General features: G+C 38.4%; 1 protein-coding gene across 1 annotated transcript in view; it reads right to left on the bottom strand.

Annotated features, from left to right (window-relative positions):
• Positions 1-19,083, bottom strand: part of LOC117303748 (DNA-directed RNA polymerase III subunit RPC1-like) — a 29,536-nt gene extending 10,453 nt beyond the window's left edge. Inside the window, exons 1-24 of the mRNA XM_033788070.1 lie at positions 18,906-19,083; positions 16,914-17,052; positions 16,389-16,538; positions 15,631-15,790; positions 14,733-14,887; positions 12,285-12,338; positions 11,994-12,115; positions 11,346-11,445; positions 10,440-10,517; positions 9,441-9,578; positions 8,423-8,470; positions 8,183-8,286; positions 7,210-7,255; positions 6,676-6,771; positions 6,137-6,277; positions 5,655-5,724; positions 5,362-5,489; positions 4,319-4,457; positions 3,513-3,677; positions 2,966-3,050; positions 2,336-2,423; positions 1,705-1,816; positions 862-975; positions 358-453 (exon numbers count right to left, since the gene is read on the bottom strand). Of these exons, the coding sequence (XP_033643961.1) occupies positions 358-453; positions 862-975; positions 1,705-1,816; positions 2,336-2,423; positions 2,966-3,050; positions 3,513-3,677; positions 4,319-4,457; positions 5,362-5,489; positions 5,655-5,724; positions 6,137-6,277; positions 6,676-6,771; positions 7,210-7,255; positions 8,183-8,286; positions 8,423-8,470; positions 9,441-9,578; positions 10,440-10,517; positions 11,346-11,445; positions 11,994-12,115; positions 12,285-12,338; positions 14,733-14,887; positions 15,631-15,790; positions 16,389-16,538; positions 16,914-17,052; positions 18,906-18,949 (2,572 nt within the window). The 5' untranslated portion in view covers positions 18,950-19,083. The remainder of the gene's footprint in view (positions 1-357; positions 454-861; positions 976-1,704; positions 1,817-2,335; positions 2,424-2,965; positions 3,051-3,512; positions 3,678-4,318; positions 4,458-5,361; positions 5,490-5,654; positions 5,725-6,136; positions 6,278-6,675; positions 6,772-7,209; positions 7,256-8,182; positions 8,287-8,422; positions 8,471-9,440; positions 9,579-10,439; positions 10,518-11,345; positions 11,446-11,993; positions 12,116-12,284; positions 12,339-14,732; positions 14,888-15,630; positions 15,791-16,388; positions 16,539-16,913; positions 17,053-18,905) is intronic.
• Between the last annotated feature and the right edge of the window lie 1,972 nt (positions 19,084-21,055).

A 21,055-nucleotide genomic window follows, 5' to 3' on the forward strand; every position in this document is an offset into this window, starting at 1 on the left:
TGAGACTTATAATAGATGTTAAAATTTGCATCGGGGATAATGAATATTCATTTATTTTTTTACTAATACACCGATGTGTTTTAGCAATGTAACCTCAGTACTTTCCCAAGTCCTGTGAAAAAATATAACAAGCATATTCTCGGGTGAGTTTCAAACCCAGGACCCTTGCAATTCTGAGATTGCCCGGTTATAAAAAATATTATTTTTTTGAATTTTTTATATTCTTTATCCCTGATGCAAATTTAACATCTATTATATTGTTGCGGTAACCGCTGCCAATACATAGGATTCAAACTGCCTCTAGCTAGCTACCGGCAATCTCAATACAGTGCACAAATGAGACTGATCTCTACTTACCTTCTCGTCCACCCATGGTATGAAAGAAAAACTCAGTTGGCGTCAGACCAGTGTAGAAGCTATTCTTGACAAAACCTTTAGCTGCCGGGATTTTAGCTGAAAAGATAATTCAAACAAAGTAACCATTAGTTTCATCTGCATAAAATACTTCTGGTTCAACAAAAAGAGACTTTCAGACACTTGGTAGCAGCAAAAATGAAAAAAATCAGGTTGTGTTTTATTTTTACGTTACGAAAGAGCTCCATTAAAGAAAGAAGCTAAAACCAAAACATCCTTTTCATCTGACAACTCACACCTGTTATCTCCATGTAATTCCTTTTCCAAACAGTGGACTAATAATTAGATCATGCACAAACCAATGGTGCTGCTGAATGCCCCAGGCAAATTATCCATTGAGTTTAATGACCCAAGTAATTCAATGTAAACACACTCACTGAAAGGAACGTTTACTTTCCGATTTTTCCTGGCCAAACTCGAAAACTCTTTAAAGAATGGAATACTTACAATGACGTTTGAAATGAGGTAGAGCCCGATCTTCAAATCCATTGGGAATTCGGTGACCACTAATGGCCTGCTGACCCACACAAGCAATCATCTGGGAAATATTGATGAATGACCCTAAAAAATAAATTAAAAAATAAACACATCATTCAGAAATATCCAAATCAATCTGCCTTTTCTTTTTGTATTACTTGTATCAGTTCAACATTGATGAGTAATCCTGAAAACAGCTGAATACTGTGTCTAGTTGTCGAGAAAACAGCAAAATCAACGTTGTGGTATTTTCACAAAAGCATTGAATCCATCCACACACAATAAAAGTCACCTGTGAAAGCTTCAGATGAATACAGAGTCTACTTGTTTACACAATACCTGTACTGGTATTTTCACAAGAACATCAAATCCATCCAGAAAGGTGACAGCTGGTACAATTGTATCTGTGGTCGCAGCATTCGCAGTGGACACCCACCGCTCAGCAATCTGAGAATTGATTCATGCATGAATTGTTTCTCAGATACAAATGTTGTTTTGGTTCTTTAATCAAATTACTTCAGATGAAATGATTTCACAGGATGCTTGCTACCGTTACAATCTTTGTAAGAAGTTTTACGACAAGGTGACAAAGTTAAATAATTTTGGAGTGATTTCTCGTTACCTTTTAGATCCACAGACGACCATAGTAAGAGGACTGTTACATGAATCCTTTCTCAGATTCAAGTGTTGTTATTGTTTTTAATCAAACTATTAAAATCAGAAGTAATTTCACATGATGCTTGCTACTATAACCATATTATATTTTAAGTTTTGTGATGTCAGAGAAATAGATTCAAAGTGATTTCTAGCTACCTTTGGATCCACAGACAGCCATGGTGAGTGGACTATTACTCTTATGGAGTTCTTTTAGGCAAGCGTTTCCGGCGTGGTCTCGAATCACAGATAGTTCCTTTAAAATCATCGCCTGTCAGATTGAGAATAATATTTGAATCTTTATAAACTAGAGTTAACTGGTCCTCGGTCTGGGAAGGTGATTGTGAAAGGCGATTAACTGGATAATTTGCCTACACAGATAAATATTAATAAATACAAATTTTAAATATAATACATGTGCATGTATGCATAATTAATGTAAGGTGCCCAATCAAACGTTTCAAAAGACTTTAAGATTTTTATGAATGAAAATGGCCTTGCCCTCTCAGAGATGACATTCCTGTCCTGGGCCCAATTTCATAGAGCTGCTAAGCACACAAATTTGCTTAGCATGAAATTTCTTCCTCGATAAAAACAGGATTACCAACCGAATTTCCACATGATTTTCAGGATAAGCAAACAACAGCTGAATACCGCTAACAAGCAATATGCAACAAACGGAAATTTGGTTGGTTATCCTGTTTTTATCAAAGAAGAAATTTTATGCTAAGCAAATTTGTGTGCTTAGCAACTCTATGAAATTGGGCCCTGTATGGAACAGACAACTTACCTCTAGTGTTTCTTCAGCCGTACAGCCTGCCTGAGTCTGTAAGTTCCCCTTCTCCAAATTGCTGATATACTCGTCACACATGGAGTATCTAGAGTGTAAACATAAACAACAACAGTAAACAAGAATGGTGTGTTGACAAACACAAACGGCCCGCTGACATTCATTCATCTTGAGATATTGTCAGACTCAGACAACATTTCTTTTGTTTTAGTTTGTTCCATTGTGTAAAAGACCCCACAAGGCCCCTTCGTTTTACCAGTTTGGAGGATTTGTTATTTTTTGGAACAGATTTGAAAAAGTGTTTTATGTTTTATTGTTTTAACATCGGGGGTGGGGGAAGGCAGGGTTCTCAAGAAGAAGTGTTTTTCCGCACCCCTCCGAAATTCTTAAAATACAAAATGCCCCGCTCAAAAATGTCTCGTTCAAAATCATCGAGCGCTCGGGCAAAATCGAGGAGCCCCAGGACAAAACTTCTTCATTAAAATTGCTAGTATTAATGGAAGATCGATCTTTGCTATGAAATAGTGTACAGCGGCTGGTACCCAGAAGTTACCTATTTTGTAATGGCATTTGTACTGGACAAACTTTAACCCTGTGGTAGCCCTTGCAGGGGGAAGTATTCGGACTCACCCTGCTTTGAGTAGATCCATCTTAGCACTAACCAACCCTTCCCCAGGGGTAACATCACCGATGCCGATGGAAAAACCACGATTACCTACAAAATGAAAAATAAATCTATAGTCACATCAAGAGTTACACCCCGATCACAGAGACACATTTGATATTATTAAACCCCCAAAAAGTTTCCTTTGTGGTTTATTACTTGAGATAAGAGATTTGTAACTTTTTCCCCACTTTTATGATGACTCAATCTATTCTCGACAGGTTTGCACCGTTAGAACATTTGAGCTGTTTGAGACTGCACTTTTGCTCCCAAGTCTTCACCAGGCCTTTAATAAGTAACAAACTCCCACTGAGCTAATTCTGATAAGACATTATACAAACAAGATCCACTGGTCCCACAAAAGCTTGCCCTGAATCATGTGAAATAGAAACTGTTTCTATAGACCGAAGAACTCAAGCATGTTATTGTACTAGACAATATCAAAATCAAACAAGCATATGGCTTTGACATCGGAGACCCTGTTCAACAAGTCGATTGCCCGTCACAGCTTACTGAGGAAGTATGGGCACAGCCTAGCCAATCGACTCATAGCATTGGCAGCGTAAGATTCCCCATAATCCCTCAAGAGGATGTAGAAGATGTTATTCTTGGATCCAGACCCAAGGACGCTCTTATCCATAGCTCCACACATCAGCTGACTATTATGGATCACAACGTCTGATAACAAAACAAAAATAACATCAGATAACAAAGTATGAAAACGAAGCACAGCCAAAGATCGAAAAAGGTTTGACTTTTTAGGAGGGAGGAAAACTGGAGGGTCCGGAGAAAAACCCTTGTGGCATAAGAGAACACCAACGCACAACTCTACTCAAATAGCCTTAGCGTGTTGTGGCAAGGCAGATAAGAACACCGGACTCCCGCTCTGGTGTTTCTGATCAGCAGAGTGTGGGTTCGAGTCAAAGTTGTGACACTTGTGTCCTTGAGCAAGACACCTAACTATTATTGCTACCCCTTTTGATGAGGATAAAGCCAAAGGCCCCATGTGTTTCCAGTGTTTCAGGTTTGATCGGCAGCATTAAGTGCCATGGCGCCTATACATGGTGCTATAAAGGAATTTTCAAAGCGTAGCTCGACAAACCTTGCAGGAAAAAAACTCTGAGCACTTTGATATAGAAACCCAGTATTATTAAACAAAGGCCACTTTGGAGAGAAGTTGCGCCATACGCACTAGCCACCAATGCCACTCAAAACAATCAGTATGAAACCGACGCACAGCCGTTAATCTTAGTAAAGCAAATAAACTAGTGGAGCAAGTGTAGGAAATCGGGTTTTCACTATTAAGGATTAGAGCTTACAGGAATCGTTGTAGCAGAGGTCCAACCCAATGCCGCAATAATTCTTGGCTTTGCTTCGTAGATTCATAATAATTCCACAGGCGTCGTTGGGTTTGATGATAGTGCTGAAGATCTGCTTGCCAGTCCACAGACATCTCGGCTGGAAGTAGACAATTTCATCAAGGTTTAAATGCACTGGAAAGTATTGGTAATTACTCAAAATAGTTGTTAGAATAAAAACTTACTTGGTAACGAGCATTGGAGAGCTGTTGATTGTGAGAAAAGGCTCCCTCTGAAGTAATGTAGCTTTTGAGAAGGAGGTAATTTCTCATTAAAATATTAAAAGACTTCAGGCCTGAAGCCATTTTTTAGGCATCTGAAAGTGCACAAATTTGTGCAACAAGGGTGTTTCTACTTTTACTATTCAGTGAGTTGCTTGTCGTGGCTGAGCAGTCTAGTTCACCGGAACCAAGCTTTGGAGCTGTCAGCAGCAGAGCTTTGGGCTCGAATCCCAGACAGCACACTTGGGCCTCTGAGCAAGGCACTTAACCATAATTGCTTCGTGGTAGATTCTGCTGTACCAGCCAGGCTCCTAGTGGATGCCTACATCCTTAAATGCACTGTGAAGGGGGTAACCCCGTTTCAGCCTCTGAGCAAGGCACTTAACCATAATTGCTTCACGGTAGATTCTGCTGTACCAGCCAGGCTCCTAGTGGATGCCTACATCCTTAAATGCACTGTGAAGGGGGTAACCCCGTTTCAGCCTCTGAGCAAGGCACTTAACCATAATTGCTTCGTGGTAGATTCTGCTGTACCAGCCAGGCTCCTAGTGGATGCCTACATCCTTAAATGCACCGTGAAGAGGATAACCCTGTTTCAGCCCCAGGAGTAGATGGGATTGTGCCCCTGGTGGCAATAGATTTGGGTCAACAGCCTAAATCAGTTAAGGGTAGCCCTCAACTTCAATTGGCCGACTGGCCTTGTGAGTTAGGCGATAGCTCATAAAAAAAAATAAAAATAATAATAATTGACACTGTGAACTAAAAATTCCTCTGTAAGGTTACCTTGAGAATAGCTGGAGCGGGTAGTTTAATGGATAGGTTCTCATCATCCTGGGATAGCATGCTGGCAATAATCTGACATGCTCTACTCCGATCAAAGAACACATCCTTCTGAGTCAACAGGTACGACCCTAAAAGAAAAAAAAAACAAATAACAATATTTAACAAGACGCCTTCAACAGCATATCTAGGATGGGCAAGGATAAAAACATCATTGTTAAATTTGAGTATTTCTGGAATTTTATATTAATTTTCTGAGAAAAAAGGAGTATTTTTTGATGAGATTTGTTTCTTACCTGTAATGAAGTCTTGTATAGCAGCAATCAGCGGCTCGCCATTTCTTGGTGTGACCAAATTGGACTTGACCTTTTTATATAGAAAAATATTTACAAAGATATTGACAAAATAGGGACACTGCTAATATACATGTAGGGCAAGATAGCTCAGTTGGTAGAGCGCTGGCACGTTAATCCGGAGGTCGTTGGTTCGAATCCCACTCTAGTCAACTCTTTGTTCAACCCCCAAAATCATTTAAAAATATCTGTGCGTAACTTACACCCATCCCCCCATGAGTATGAGTGCCTTTTTGAGGTCATTGAACCAATGTGAGTAAACAAATATATGTGAGTAACTTACAATCATGAGTTTGAGTACATATGTGAGTTAACTTAATTTATAACTTAAAGCAATGTGAATACAATTTCCAGTGACTAAATACACCCATCATCCATGAGTATGAGTGCCTTTTTGAGTAATGCAAGACTTGTGAGTAACTTACACCCATGAGTATGAGCGCCTCAGCTTTAGCCTCTTCAGTCTGTGGTAGATGTAAATTCATCTCATCTCCATCAAAGTCAGCATTGTAGGGAGTACAGACGCACTCATTGAAGCGGAATGTCCGATGGGGTTTCACACGAGCCTACAGGGAGTAGTAAAGGTCAGGTTAACTTTTTAAAACACCTTTTGGTGAAAACGATCCTAAGACAGATCTTACTTTACATTACAGAAAAACTCCACAAAACATTTTCCAAGTTTCACCTACAAAAACTCGGAAACTAAACATTCTTTTTCATCAGTTGGTGTGTTTACATTGGGTCCTGAAAATCGCTGAGCAGTTAGTCTGCCCTGATCAGTCAGTAGCCCTACTGGTTTGTGCATGACCCAATTAAATCCACTACGTGGAAGAGGAATTACATTGAGATAACAGGTGTTAGTTGCAAGATGAAAAGAGTGTTGTTGTTCAAGCCTCTTTCTTCAATGGAGCTTTCCTGTATTGGATGTCCTCCCTTACTCGATATAAGTAAAAACTTGACTTACAAAATGAGCCATGATGCTGAGTTTATGAAGGGAAGGCTGACGATTGAACAAGACGACGTCTCCATCCATCAAGTGACGCTCAACTGTATCACCATACTTCAAAAAGAAGAAAAAAAAGAGAAAAGAAATCACCAAAACAATTTCATGGTTGAAATTTGTGTTTATGTTGAAAATGCATGACATCGTTTAGGCTTGCCTTTATACTATTGCATTTATAGACATGCAGATAAGAACATTTGACTCTAGCTCTGGTGTTTCTGATCAGTGGGTTTAAATCCCGATGTTGACACTTGTTTTATAGATTTCAATTTGGTTGTAGAGTGTTTTTTGTTTACTACAAATTATTTTTTTGCAAACAAGTAAATGAAGTGATGTATGCCTATCTACTTGAAAAACTGAAGTATTTTAAATCCTTGTTTAATAAAGTTCTAGATACGGTATTTGAGTAATGAACAATTTTGAAGGCATGCTTGATTTGGTTTCAACTCGTTTCATTCCCTGATGGAACCAAAATTATTTTTCTGAATAATGTACCTTTAGTTCCTGAGCTGTCTTTTGTCTGTTTCCATACTTCAGAAATCTGGAAAGTTAAAACAGTGAAAGAGATAAGAACAGAAAGTTCAGATGATTAAACTTTTACGAATGATTTACACATGTGATGCGATCAGGCTATATGAGTCGTTTGTCCGAAATGTAAAAACATGATGTATGTGAAATGGAGTCACTTCAAAATAATACAAAATAAAACTAAATAACGAGCGTGCACTCAAAGGGAGCTAATCAAATTTTGTTTCTCAGTACATCCCTACCAGGGGTTAGTGACTAGAGGCATCAATACGGCTCGCTGCCCATGGTGGCAAGGCTGGCACCAGTCTGAACCAAGCCTCACTTTGGTTTTCGGTTTTCATAGATAAGTGTACTACAAAACCACATGAGTACCAGTCAGAACCAAGCCTCACTTTGGTTTTCATAGATTAATGTACTACAAAACCATATGAGTACCAAACCTAAACCGAGGCTTACTTTGATATCCATAGATTAATAGTATGCTACAAATCCGAATGAGCACCAAACCAAAACCAAGCCCCACTTTGGTTTCCAAAGAATAGTGTACTACGAAACCATATCAGTACCAAACCAAAAACGAGCCTCACTTTGATTTCCATAGATTAGTATGCTACAAATCCACATGAGCACCAGTCTGAACCAAGCCTCACTTTGGTTTCCATAGATAAGTGTACTACGAAGCAACAAGAGCACCAAACCAAAACCAAGCCTCACTTTGATTTCCATAGATTAGTATGCTACAAATCCACATGAGCACCAGTCTGAACCAAGCCTCACTTTGGTTTCCATAGATTAGTGTACTACAAATCCAAGATGGCAACTAAGACATACCTCTTATTGTTAGTGTGTCTTTGCTGGATGAGCACCAGTCTGAACCAAGCCTCACTTTGGTTTCCATAGATTAGTGTACTACAAATCCAAGATGGCAACTAAGACATACCTCTTATTGTTAGTGTGTCTTTGCTGGATGAAGTTTGCACCTGGATGGATGTCACAGCCGTTGATGACCAACTTCCTCATCAGACTCATATTGGCTCTGGTAACCTGCAGTAATTCATCATATCATTCTCATCAAATTATTATCATCACTAAAGGGTCTGGGTACTTAACACCAAGATTGACAGTCACTAGAAAAAAAAACTTTAAGACTACAAATACAATAGACAATAAAAAACATTACCTTCTCTGGATAAGTTAAAACCTTCGCTACATGTATAGGAACTGCAACCTACACAAAAAAGAGAACAAAAATTAAGACATTAAGTTTTTACGATGATGTGATGTTAAAGGAAAACACATTGTTTGAAAATCTCCCCAAAATTTGATACTTGGAGTTACTCCTTATCCTTTTTGAGAATTGTTCATGAACTAAACACACTTACAGGGGGTCAAGTCATCAGGGTGTGTGTACATATCAAACCATATTCATTTGGTCATGGCCGAGTGGTTAAAAGCATCGAATTCAAGTTCTGGTGCAGTCACCGGAGTGTGGGTTCAAATCTCGGTCGTGACACTTGTGTCCTTGAGCAAGATACTTTACTATAATTGCTTCTCTTCACCCAGGGGTAAATGGGTACCTGCGAGGGTAGAGGTCGTTAATGTGTATGAAAAAGCAACAAGCGCCTAAAAGGCAACTCAGGGCTGTATACTCCCAAGGGAGCTGAAAAACATTACAGGGATGTTATTGGCCCTATGACCAGGGCACTAATGTAAAGCGCATTGATACGGTTATTGTGAAGTGCACTATATAAGAATTTGTTGTTATTATTATTATTATTATTATTTAATAACAAACACACTTTTTTTAATGCACAATGCCTGAAGACACACAAGGCCTGTTGGCCACTGCAAGATGTGAGCTAAATTAACTATTTTACCAGAACCCATTGTCGCCTACTCCTGGGGCTGAAACAGCTCATACATATGTAGGCTTGGGTATCATCCACCAGAAGCCTGGCTGGTAGAGCAGAAAGCACTACCTCCCCAACTTAACAAAGCAATCATGGTTAAGTGTCTTGCTTCAGTGTCATGACCGGGACTCGAACCCACTCTCTCCTGATCAAACATCAGAGATTGAATACGGTGCTCTAAACCGCTAGGCCGTGGCACACCACAATCCAAAGGCAATGTGCCCCGTTACATTTTTTTTTCTAAATGATCTCTCGAAACTTTAGAATTCAAGGTTGCCGGTCCATTACCTCATCAATTCTAAGGTTAGGATCAGGCGAGATGACAGTTCGACTGGAGAAGTCAACTCTCTTTCCTGATAAGTTGCCGCGGAATCGTCCTTGCTTGCCTTTCAACCTTTGACAGAAGCCTCTCGTAGCTTTCTTGGGCTTAGAAATAAAAAGAAAAAAAAGTGAAACATTATGAACTGAAAACCAGATGACCTGTGACGTTGCTTCCTGTCAAATTCCGCACTTGCTGTCATCATTCTTCGTTTATTGACCCTTGCACGCTCGTCACATTAGGCAACGCTCACCATTTTGGTGGGCAAGAGGTTTACATGTAACTGCTGCGTTGTCTAAATAATGAACTTCACTGAATAACGCACAGACATTGCCAACCTGTCCTTTAGGTCTGTCTGTCTGTCTGTCTGGTTGTCTCGTTTTCTTGTCTGTCTAGCTTTTTTTTTTACAAGCTTATGCTTACCAAAAACGGCCCCATACTCGTATTTATTTATTAATGTTTACTCTTACTTAAAGAAATGTTTTGCTTTACTCCGTAAAACATGTATCTGTTGCTATTCTTTTTCTGAGAGTATGGAAATAAATGTATTTGAAAAAAAAAAAAAAATGTGGCGCATCCGAGATTATTCTGACGAGTACGTCAGGTGAATTGGGTAAACAGAGCAAGCACTAGAGAGGGATTTTCAGCACAATCTAAAAAAAAATACAATTTTTTTTTTTTTTTCCTTTTTTTTTTACATCTACATTTATAGACAGGCATACAACTGTGACTTCACCAAAAATGAGGAAATTACAAAATTTCAACGAGTTTGTTTAGTATTTTTAATTTTGAATGGTAAAACTGAGATTACCAAAAAAAAGGAAATCAGCTGATCCGAGGACAAGTTGCATGCCTGTAAATAGGGTGGAAACAGTTGAATGGCTCAAAATACCAAAGGTATACTTTGCCTTTAATCTATCATAAATTTCTCAGGAAACGGACAACAAAGTCTGGTTTTTCGTTTCTACCTGCATATTGACTGGAATCCCTGATGTTTCACTGTTAATGTACAAAGCACACTGGAGCTGCAAGAAGTCCCAATCTTCCTGTCAGATAAATGAGAAAAAAGAAAAAAAAAAATATTATGTGAAACGTTTAATAATAATAATAACATGCATTTATATAGTGCTTAGTACCATGTTCTAAGCGCTGCAACAAGAAGTGTATGGGGGAAAAAAAAAAAAGGAAAAAAAAAAAAAAAAAAAGACATGGGGGGGGGGGGGAATAATATGCTGAGGTTTGAGGTAGCACCATGGGTAAATCTCTTTTGAGTAGTGTTTTCTGAAATAAACCGGTGGTTGATACCTCAACACTTTGATCAGTATGCTCCGATTGTCTTCAGGAGAATGCTGGACTCTGTTACTAGATGCTGCTTAAAGGCAGTGGACACTATTGGTAATTACTCAAAATAATTATCAGCATAAAACCTCACTTGGTAACTAGTAATGGGGAGAGGTTGATAATATAAAACATTGTGAGAAACGGCTCCCTCTGAAGTAACAGAGTTTTCGAGAAAGAAGTAATTTTCCACGAATTGACTCCGAGACCTCAAGTTTAGAATTTGAGGTCTCGAAATCAAGCATCTGAAAGCACACAACTTCGGGTTGACAAGGGTGTTTTTTCTTTCATAGTTATCTCGCAACTCCGACGACCAATCAAGCTCAAATTTTGACAGGCTTGTTATTTTATGCAAATGTTGAGATACACTAACTGTGAAGGCTAGTCTTTGACAATTACCACTGCCTTGGATATAAACTGATGGTTTTCTCTTGTGATTTATTACTTGTTCTTAAATCAACAATGACTTTTTTGAACAGTGTGATATCGAACAGAAAAAAGTCTTGTATCTTGACTTCGCATAGGAGCTTCCTTACCATGATCATGGACATCTTAGCACCAGCTTGTTGATGTTTCTTGATGACATCGTTCAGGAAGATTATTTCTGTTAGTTTGACTGTCAGATCATCTTCGTTTCTAGTACCGAAAATAACCATAAATTTGAAATTAGAAACACACAAAAAAGCGGAACACAACACACAGGACCAACAGCTTCTTGTCATATCTCAAGGTTTATCAAGCAATAAAGGTTAAGTGTCTTGCTCAAGGACTGAAGTGTCCAGACAGGGACTCGAACACACACTCTGAAGATCAGAAAAACCAGAGCTTGAGTCCAATATGCTTGACCTCTCGGCACTGACACGCCAATTTAGATACATTGATAATTCTGAATCTGCTCTTAAAGGCACTGGACATCACTGTCATTGAAGTTGCAAGAAAAAGGAAGAAATAAAAATACACCCTTGTTTCTCAAAAACTACGTAACTTTACAGAGAGTCCTTTCTTACAAGGTTTTATACTTTCAACAGCTCTCCGTTGCTCATTACCACGTAAGGGTAACTACCCAAAGTGTCCAGTGTTTTTAAGTGCACATTTAAAAACCAGGAGGGCATTCTACAGTCATGACAGAAGAAAATATACAACTACTGATCAATTCTGCATTACCCAAAAAAGTTCTCACTTACGTTCCTGACTTGAGTTCCGATATGACGGAAGGTCTAATACACAGAGGTGGAACCAGTAGACGAGTCAAGATTAAATCTTGCGGACGACTACTGTCACTTTCCATCACCAACATTGGAATATCCTGCAGAGGAAAAGTAAACCCAGTCTCAAAATTAGTCAGCTCCGTCCTTTTTATTTGGCATGTTTATCCGGAGGACACAGGTTCAAATCCCACTCAAGCAGATTTTTCTTTCTTCAACCTTGAGTTCACCCGATCATTTTCCACTGCGGTTTATTATCTCTTGATTTACCTCTTGTGGGATTCTCTTGAAAAGGTTGAACACAGTCAGCGGATTCAAGCATTCCTGTGAGAAATAAGATAGGAACAAAATATTTAAAGTTACATATTATGTATACATGTATATAATGAGTAGGGTAGATGGCCTTAGCTTTCGATCCAAACCTGACCTTCTTCAGAGGCATAAAACAAGTAAAAACAAATACATATCCATTTATAGAAAAAGAGAGGGGAAAGGGATTAAGGGAAGGATCCAGAAAAAAAGCAGGAAAATTACAGCCAATCGAAGTTTCTATTTCAGAAACAATTGGTGGCTATGAACCAATAGGAGTAAAGTGTTGAGGACAAAGGATGTTTAGTATGAAAGGATGGATGTATATACAAAATCAAAATATCTTAATCTGGACCAGCCAGCCCGCAAGAAATAAGCAAAGGCAAAACAATAATAATAAAACTTATAAGAATAATAATAATTGATATTTATTTTGTGTACCGTCTGAACGTTACAAAAACATTGTAGTCGAGTGATTAATGTGTTTGTTCAATTAAAGAGAAGGCCATGGTGTCCACGGTACTTGAGAAGCTTGTGGTTCAATCATTAGGCTATCAAATTGCTACATAGCTGATCATTCATGATGCAATCAAGCAATATGGGTCATTTGTAAAATGTAATTTGTAATTTCTTCATTCATTTAAAAGGAGCATATTTTATACTTATATATAGTTCAGACCCCATATTGATATCACTTGATTCAAAAGTAGAAATAGTACGAGATAAAGGGGTTTTAGGTTGAGTTGTTTCCTGAAAAACGTTCACATTCGTTTCATTTCTAACTTCAACCCCTGCTTTTTCTAGTTATTAAATGAGCAAAGAAAATGTCAATATAAAATAAGCTATATTCTTGCATACAACATTACCACAGAAACATGTTTGTAGAACATTTCATTTAGTAAAAAAAGAAAGAAAAAAGAAAGAAAACATAATCATTTGAGAAAGGACAAGTTGGGGTTTATTGTGTACAATTAGTCCGACCTTATGGATAACGTACCATATTGTGGTTTTTATTTCTTGTCTGGTGAATCAATCATCGTTAAGATATGTCCATATGGTCCGACAAACTCATTAAAGTCTTTCACTGTGCATTGCTGAAATGCCATGCAAGCAATTTAGCAAACTCCTATCAAGCTTGCAGCAATTAAAGGGACATGTTGCCTTGAATCGGGTGATTTGGTCTATGAAAAAACTGTTGAAACCGTAATTATAAAATGCACGGTTCAAAAGATGTTTTAAAAGATAAAATATAATGATCCACATAAATATGCCACGACATTGCTTGGTTCTTCTTTCACTTTATGGTCCGCCTATTTGTGGAGTAACAAATTTGACTCCACAAATTGGCGTGCCATGTTAGTTCATAAGTGACGAGAGTACGCCACACGTATAAGGAAAACCATGCAGTCTCGAGGCATATTTGTGTGGACCATTACATTCTAGTTTTTAAACATCTTTCAAACCATACGTATTTCATAACAAACAGTTTCGAAACGCTTTTCAAAGACCAACTCGCCCGATCCAAGGCAACCTGTCCCTTTAAGCTGGCAGAAATTAATATTTCCAAGGTGAGCATTGCTGAATGAAATTGCAAAAGTGCACATTTGTATGAAGCGTTTTAATATAACACAAGGGGGATTCAAAGCACTAATTATTTCACCAACAATATCAAGAGCTATTCTGGCTTATTGAACCAATCCTGCACTTTTGACTTTAACTTTGAACTTAGCGAACCAGCACCCTTGAATGACATTTTTTTTGTCATTATTATTTGTATTATTATTATGTTCGTCTGAAGGATTGCTACTTGTAATTGCTTTATAATCTGTAATAAAAATAACAACAATGATAAGTTTTTATATGGCGCTTTTCACCCTCGCAGAGGGTCTCAAAGCATTTTCAACATCATTACCCCTAGTCACAGGGCTTAATTCATTCCTTAAACCATCTCAGCTTTCTGGGGAGTATACAGCCTGTGCAACATTTATGTGCCCTTCTCAGCTAAATTATAAAGATTTTAGACTCTACTGAGAACTGTTCCTTGTAGACCAATGCAGGGTGTACAAGGAGTAGGTCTCATACTTCAAATATAGTTTAACATACCTCGCAGGAAAATACTGAATGTTAAAGCGCCTTGAGCGTCAATGAGTGACGAATTTGAGCACTATTGACCATCTTCACCTGACGTCATCATGAATAATCTTGGAACCACCATACTGGTGGGCAACGTCACTGTATGTTATTTAGTGAAGTGCGCATTTTAGACGACGCGGCATTTACACGCTTACCTATTGACCACCAAAATGGTGAGCGTGGCACAGTTGCCGCATGTGTCGTGCATGCAAGGGATCATGTAAGAAGCCACTATTATTCTTCTTATTATTATTATTATAACATCAACTCTCTTACCTGGGCTTTGGACAGAAGTGGCTCAATGTCTTTATTATGTTTCTTCGCTGTACCAAGATCTGCTTGAAGTTGAACCAGGGCTGATTCCCTCCCTCGTCGAGTACTCTTAAATTTCTCATGGACTATCTTCAAGGTGCCACACTTCTTGACCTGACCTGTAATGAATATTCATGCAGGGTAATCTTATTAACATATATCGGTGTATGGGTAAAAACACAATCATATTCTTTACATGCTGCTAAAATTTAAAGTGCCTCTAGCCACAGGCTAGCTTGGTGGTTGAATGGTAGGACATCTTCTCCAGTATGGCAAAGGTTGTTGGTTCAAATCCCACCTGAGTAATATGAACGTAGATTTTCATTCACAGGACTCAGGTGAAAGTTCCGAGTATGCTCACCCACCAAGGTTTCACATGAAGCTTGACCAATAATTCATCAAATGATTTTAAAGGCCACCAAGGGTGAGCGGATCCACAAAATTGTTCATGTTTAAATATGGGGCCAATTGCTGAAAACTGCAAACTTCAGAATTTCAGAATGCCAGGTTTCCAAACTGTTTTGTGTTATCGGGGCAATTGCAATAACTTTGACATTGTTCTTCCTCTCTGTGACATTTGATACCCCTTATCATTAGCTGTGTCTCAGCTCAATGCACAGTGGACAATATTTTGATTGATTCTAGCGGAAATCTGTGCTGGGCGGCACAATTTTGCTCTGAGTGCTGGGCAAAAATTGTGAGTCCTGGACAGGCCCGCCTAGCACCGCCCACTGCGGCTACAAAACTGCCACCCACACATACACACAAACAAGGGAAATCGTAAGTGCCCCTTCGTCGGCAGGGCATAATTAACAATTTCAGAGTTTTTTTGGTACAAGCAACAAGTTATATTTCCGCTCACCATTAAACATTCCACATTTGAGGCAGATCTGCTGTTTGCGACACTTCTCGTTAATCTTCTTCCTTAATCCTTTACGCTGGAGATAAGTCAGCGTTGGCCTCCTCAGGGCATCGAGGAATGTCTGTCGTTCCGCTTGAGAGAGGAGACAACTCCCGCAACCCTAAAGATTTATAACAGAGACAGCAATCAAAATAAGTCATCTGAACTTGATGGGGAGTCAAAAGCTATTTCCTTGAGACAGAAATATTTCTCTGCAGGATTAGTAATAATTTGAAATTTACCATCAGTAAGCTCAATTCATGTACTTCCTGCGAGGGCGATTTTAATGTGGATGTCACAGCAAATGAACCGCAAGAGTTGAGCACAAGTCAATTGATGTGAGTTATTTGTTGCAAATTTGTGACGCAAAAATTTGTATTGCAGTCGTATTGGCAGGAAGTATGAACCAGGCTTTAGTTATTCAAGTTAAAGGCGTGTCATGGCCAAGCATATCGGCATTGGACTCAGCCCTTGGCCCATCTTCATAAAGCTGTTAAGCAGAAAATACCGCTTCAAGAATTTCTTTGCTTAGCAAACATTGAGTGGGGCACCAGTATCAACAATGTAAACTTCATGTAATTTTGGCTGGTACCTTTTTTCTGCTTACAGGCTTTATGAAATTTGGCCAATGTGTTTTTGATCAGCAGAGTCTTTGTCCTGGCTCTTGCGTCCTTGTTTTTGTTTTGACCTTTGTCTGTAAGCTCAGTCATGAACCTCACCTTACAAATGCATTGCAGAATACTGATAATCGACCTGAAGTATCCAATGTGGAACACTGGTAATTCAAGGTCAACGTAACCATAATGACCGAGGCAGTCTGCTAGCGGCTTGTGGCAGGTCAAACAAGGGTTGTCTTTCTCACTAGTTCCCTAAAAGAACAAACAAACAAATAAAGTTTAAACTGATGAGGTCTTTAGTCTCTAAAGGCACTGGACACTATTGGTAATTACTCAAGGTAATTGTTAGCATAAAAACTTACTTTGGTAACGAGCAATTTAGAGGTGTTTATAATGTAAAACATTGTGAGAAACGGCTCCCTCTGAAGTAATGAAGCTTTTGAGAAAGGTGTAATTTCTCACTCAAATAGAAGACTTTAGGCCCTTTTTAGGCATCTGAAAGCACACAAAAGGAAGCGGGCGGGGACGCTAATAACATGTTTTTTTGTTTACTTGGCCTTGTAATACAATGGAATTTTGTGGGTGTAGTGCAGAAATGTGAAGGGTAAACATAACTAGTTTACTTACCATGCGATGGTCTAGTACCCCGAACGGTATAGGTGTCCTTGTAGCATTCTCTGGCTGGTACAGATTCTTACTGACTACATGAATATGAGCTTGCTGACGGATCTGTTCCGGGGACATCAACCCAAAACAAACCTTGCCTCTGTGCGTGGAAAAGTTAATGTGGTAATCAATTGTTTGCGTCACTAATAAACCTATTTTTGTTTGATCTATGAATAAGAAATTGTCTAAAGACCAACAGATTAAAGGCAGTGGACACTATTGGTAATTGTCAAAGACCAGTCTTCTCACTTGGTGTATCTCAACATATACATAAAATAACAAACCTGTGAAAATTTGAGCTCAATCAGTCGTCGAAGTTGCGAGATAATAATGAAAGAAAATACACCCTTGTCACACGAAGTTGTGTGCTTTTAGATGGTTGATTTCGAGACCTCAAATTCTAAACTTGAAATCAAATTCAAGGAAAATTACGTCTTTCTCGAAAAACTATGTTGCTTCAGAGGGAGCCGTTTCTCACAATGTTTTTTACCATCAACCCTCTCCCCATTACTCATTACCAAGTAAAGTTTTATGCTAATAATTATTTTGAGTAATTACCAATAGTGTCCACTGCCTTTAAAGGATTCCTTGCTACCTCGTTCAACTAATTTAGAATTTTAAAATTTTAAGCTGAAGTGACTGTAGTTACGAATCGTAAACCTTGCATCATTCATTACTTAGAGAAGTTGGCGATAGCCATAACCTGAGATCCACCCGACTGTTGTAACGGCTTGCCCTTAAAGGCAGTGGACACTATTGGTAATTACTCAAAATAATTATTAGCATAAAACCTTTCTTGGTGACAAGTTAGGGGGGGAGGTTGGTGGTATAAAACATTGTGAGAAACAGCTCCCTCTGAAGTGCCATAGTTTTAGAGAAAGACGTAATTTTCCACGAATTTGATTTCAAGACATTTTTGAGGTCTCGAAATCAACCATCTAAACGCACACAACTTCGTGTGACAAGGGTGTTTTCTTCTTTAATTATTATCTCGCAACTTTGATGACCGATTGAGCTCAAATTTTCACAGGTTTGTTATTTTATGCATATGTTGAGATACAACAACTAATAGTGTCCACTGCCCTTAACCATTTTTAGTAACCAGCCAGCAGGATCAGGTTGGTTTTCTTATAAATGTTTTTCATCGTTCATACAGGATGCGATTCCACACTGAATTAGCCAACTGGACCACTTCATTGGAGGTAATTTTGACAGGTCTGCGGATGTTTTAACTAGCAATTGGATGGCCAGTGGACCCCAGTAAAGGGAGAGCTCTGCAAGTTGTAGTTCCGGATAACTTTCCGTATACCGCCAACACTTTTTCACTCATTTATACAAAAAGAGCTTTCTCATTGAGGTAATATAGATACTAGTTTATTATTTTATAGCGAATAAAAAAGTGGTGCCGCCATACAGAAACTTTTCCTAATCCGCACTTTGCCTATTTTGTTGCCCCTTTAAAAGCAATTTTAAAATGTAAAGCTTATATTATAATAATAAACTGTAAAGTTATATTTTTATTACTTAATTTAAATTTGCAATAGATGCCAAATTTGCCTACTTCAGTCTTCACTCGGAAAAGTTTCTGTAACTGTATCCGGTCACAAGTTTTTCTAAAGTTCGTTTTCAATATCATTATCAATCATGCATGAAATAAATAAACTCAAATTTACTCAAAACCAAATCAAATGAATGAGATACTTCTTTTATTAATTTTATTTTAGTAAAAATAGGTAAAAAGTGATGGCAGGATATTGACTCGGTAGTCACTGGGGATGACGCGCTGTGTAGTCGAAGTTGTTTATTTATTTATGATATTATTTTGTGCGTATCGTCATCATCGTGCGTTTCATCATCAACCATCCAAGTTCCCGTCCGTCACACACATTCACAATCGCATGTGATGTGTCACCTGTTTTTTGCTGCAAATTAAAAACAAGCAGATCAACTTACATTTTTTTGGCAACGTCTGTCTCTCTGAATTGTTCTTTCACCATGTTGCTTTCTTGTCTATCTCACAACACCATACAAATGAATGAAAAACGATGTTTATTGTGCTAAATGAAATCATTTTACAGCCTGCTGCACACAGGGGGCTGCCATGTTTTTTACAACTCAGTTGGTGACACGGTGTTAAATGTATATGTGTTTACACACGTTTCAAGGGTACCAGCGAAGTAAAGATAACTCAGTCTGGTACCCATCAACTTAAACTATACAAGCACATAAGAGTACGACTAGGTTGTATACACACACTTATTTAGTGATAATAAATCAGGATGCTGCGCTTCATGCGGCACGTTCTAAATCGAACTAAAAAGGGAAATTTTTGAGGATGGCAATTCAAAAAATTGCCGTCGGGGATACTAAAGAAAGGCGGAGAATGATATAAACTACAACCCCTTTGAAGATTCCCACTTTTGACAGCTTTGAACAATAAATTTATTGAGATCAATCACCGTCCCTCTCTGAAATTTTGCGTCTGCCTAATGCTCTTATGACGTTGGCTAGCCAATTGTGTTTGTAAGCATGTGTAAAAGCAAATTTTATCAAAAAGTCTATCATGATTTCAATACTCCGTTTGAAATTAACTGGCAGTCTATAACCACCAGAGGAAATAACATGAAACTCCTCGTTCCATCAACCCGCACAAGCTTACTGAAAGGCTCCCTCTTCAACTCTGGACGGCTTCAAGACCAGACTGAACAGTGTCACCTTCAGTTAGTTATCAAGCCCCCACACAAAATGCTTAAATGCTTTTACTTGCACAGAATGCGTATCTTTTTATGCCTTGAGTTTATGTCTGTACCTGCTAAGTTGCACCTCAACCAATGTGCGAGTATACTCCAGAGGAGGTTTCTGCACAGTATAGGAAGATGATGATGATGATGAACCAGCCCTTGAAGGTACTGGACACATTGGGTACAATTGCCATGGCAGTTCACTTGGTGTGTGTATACGTGTCCCACCACCAACATTATACATCCCATCACACATCCGTGAAAAAAAGATTTTGACTAAATTGGTCATCGAAGTTGGAAAGAGAACAACGAAAAAAAACCTTGATGCATAAATTATTCATGTGCTTTCAGATGCCTAATAAGAGGTTTCAGTCCCGAATTCTTTTAAAATTTTGAGTGAGAATTTACCTCATTGTCAAAAAACAAACAACAAATTTTTGATTTTGGGGTTTTATTGAAATTAGGATCCCACCCCTGGGCAAGGTAAATCATGATGCACCTTCAGAGGAAGCTGTTTCTTACAATGTTTTATATTAACAGCTATCCACATGTTGCCGACTGTCATCTCCTACCGATGGTGTATGCATGGAGGTAGATTCTACCTCCATGGTGTATGTATGTTGCTAATTGTTTTAATGTTTCTCTTACGTTTATTGGTTAATCTATAATTTATGCATAATGTCATATAAGGTCTTGTTTAGGGTGTGGCAGTTTTTATGCTAAGATTTTTTTTGAGGAATAAACAATAGTGTCCAGTGCCTTTAAACTTGAGTCATTTTTTTTGACAAGCAGTCCGGAACCTTCAAATAGTTACACTAAAAGAGTTTGAAGGCAGGGGTAGTAACCTCGTCCCGTCTTCTCCATACGACCTATTAGCTTTTACCGAGGCAGAACTCCAACAGTTTGTAAAAAATTGATTCGCCCGGCAGGTGGGCCAGCTGAGGATGATCTTTATTATTCAAACACGATTACTTCACTCCAAAAACAAGGACATCAATGACATTATCAAAGATATCCTTGTAACTTGAATACATTAGTTGGATACAAATGCTGTTATATTACCTCCCCCGATATTCAATTGAAAAAGATGTCATAATTCCGAGTGAGTGGTTTCTACATTCGACTGAGTAAGCTTTCAGGTATTCAAGGAGAAAAGCTCACATAAGGTTTTATTGTCCATCGTTGTTTCTGTGTAAACGGCTCGGCTGACCATAAGGCAGATGGCGAATGTAATTTAAGGTCACACTGCATTAGTTTATTATTGTTGTCTGATTTTCTGTTTTTAATGATGGTTTTTTTTTTTTTTTTTTTTTTTTTTTTAATTTTGACAGGTTGCTGTTTAAAAACGAAAAACGTAAAACA

The sequence above is a fragment of the Asterias rubens genome, chromosome 20 (genome assembly GCF_902459465.1).
Source record: "Asterias rubens chromosome 20, eAstRub1.3, whole genome shotgun sequence".
NCBI classification, from domain to species: Eukaryota; Metazoa; Echinodermata; class Asteroidea; order Forcipulatida; family Asteriidae; genus Asterias; species Asterias rubens.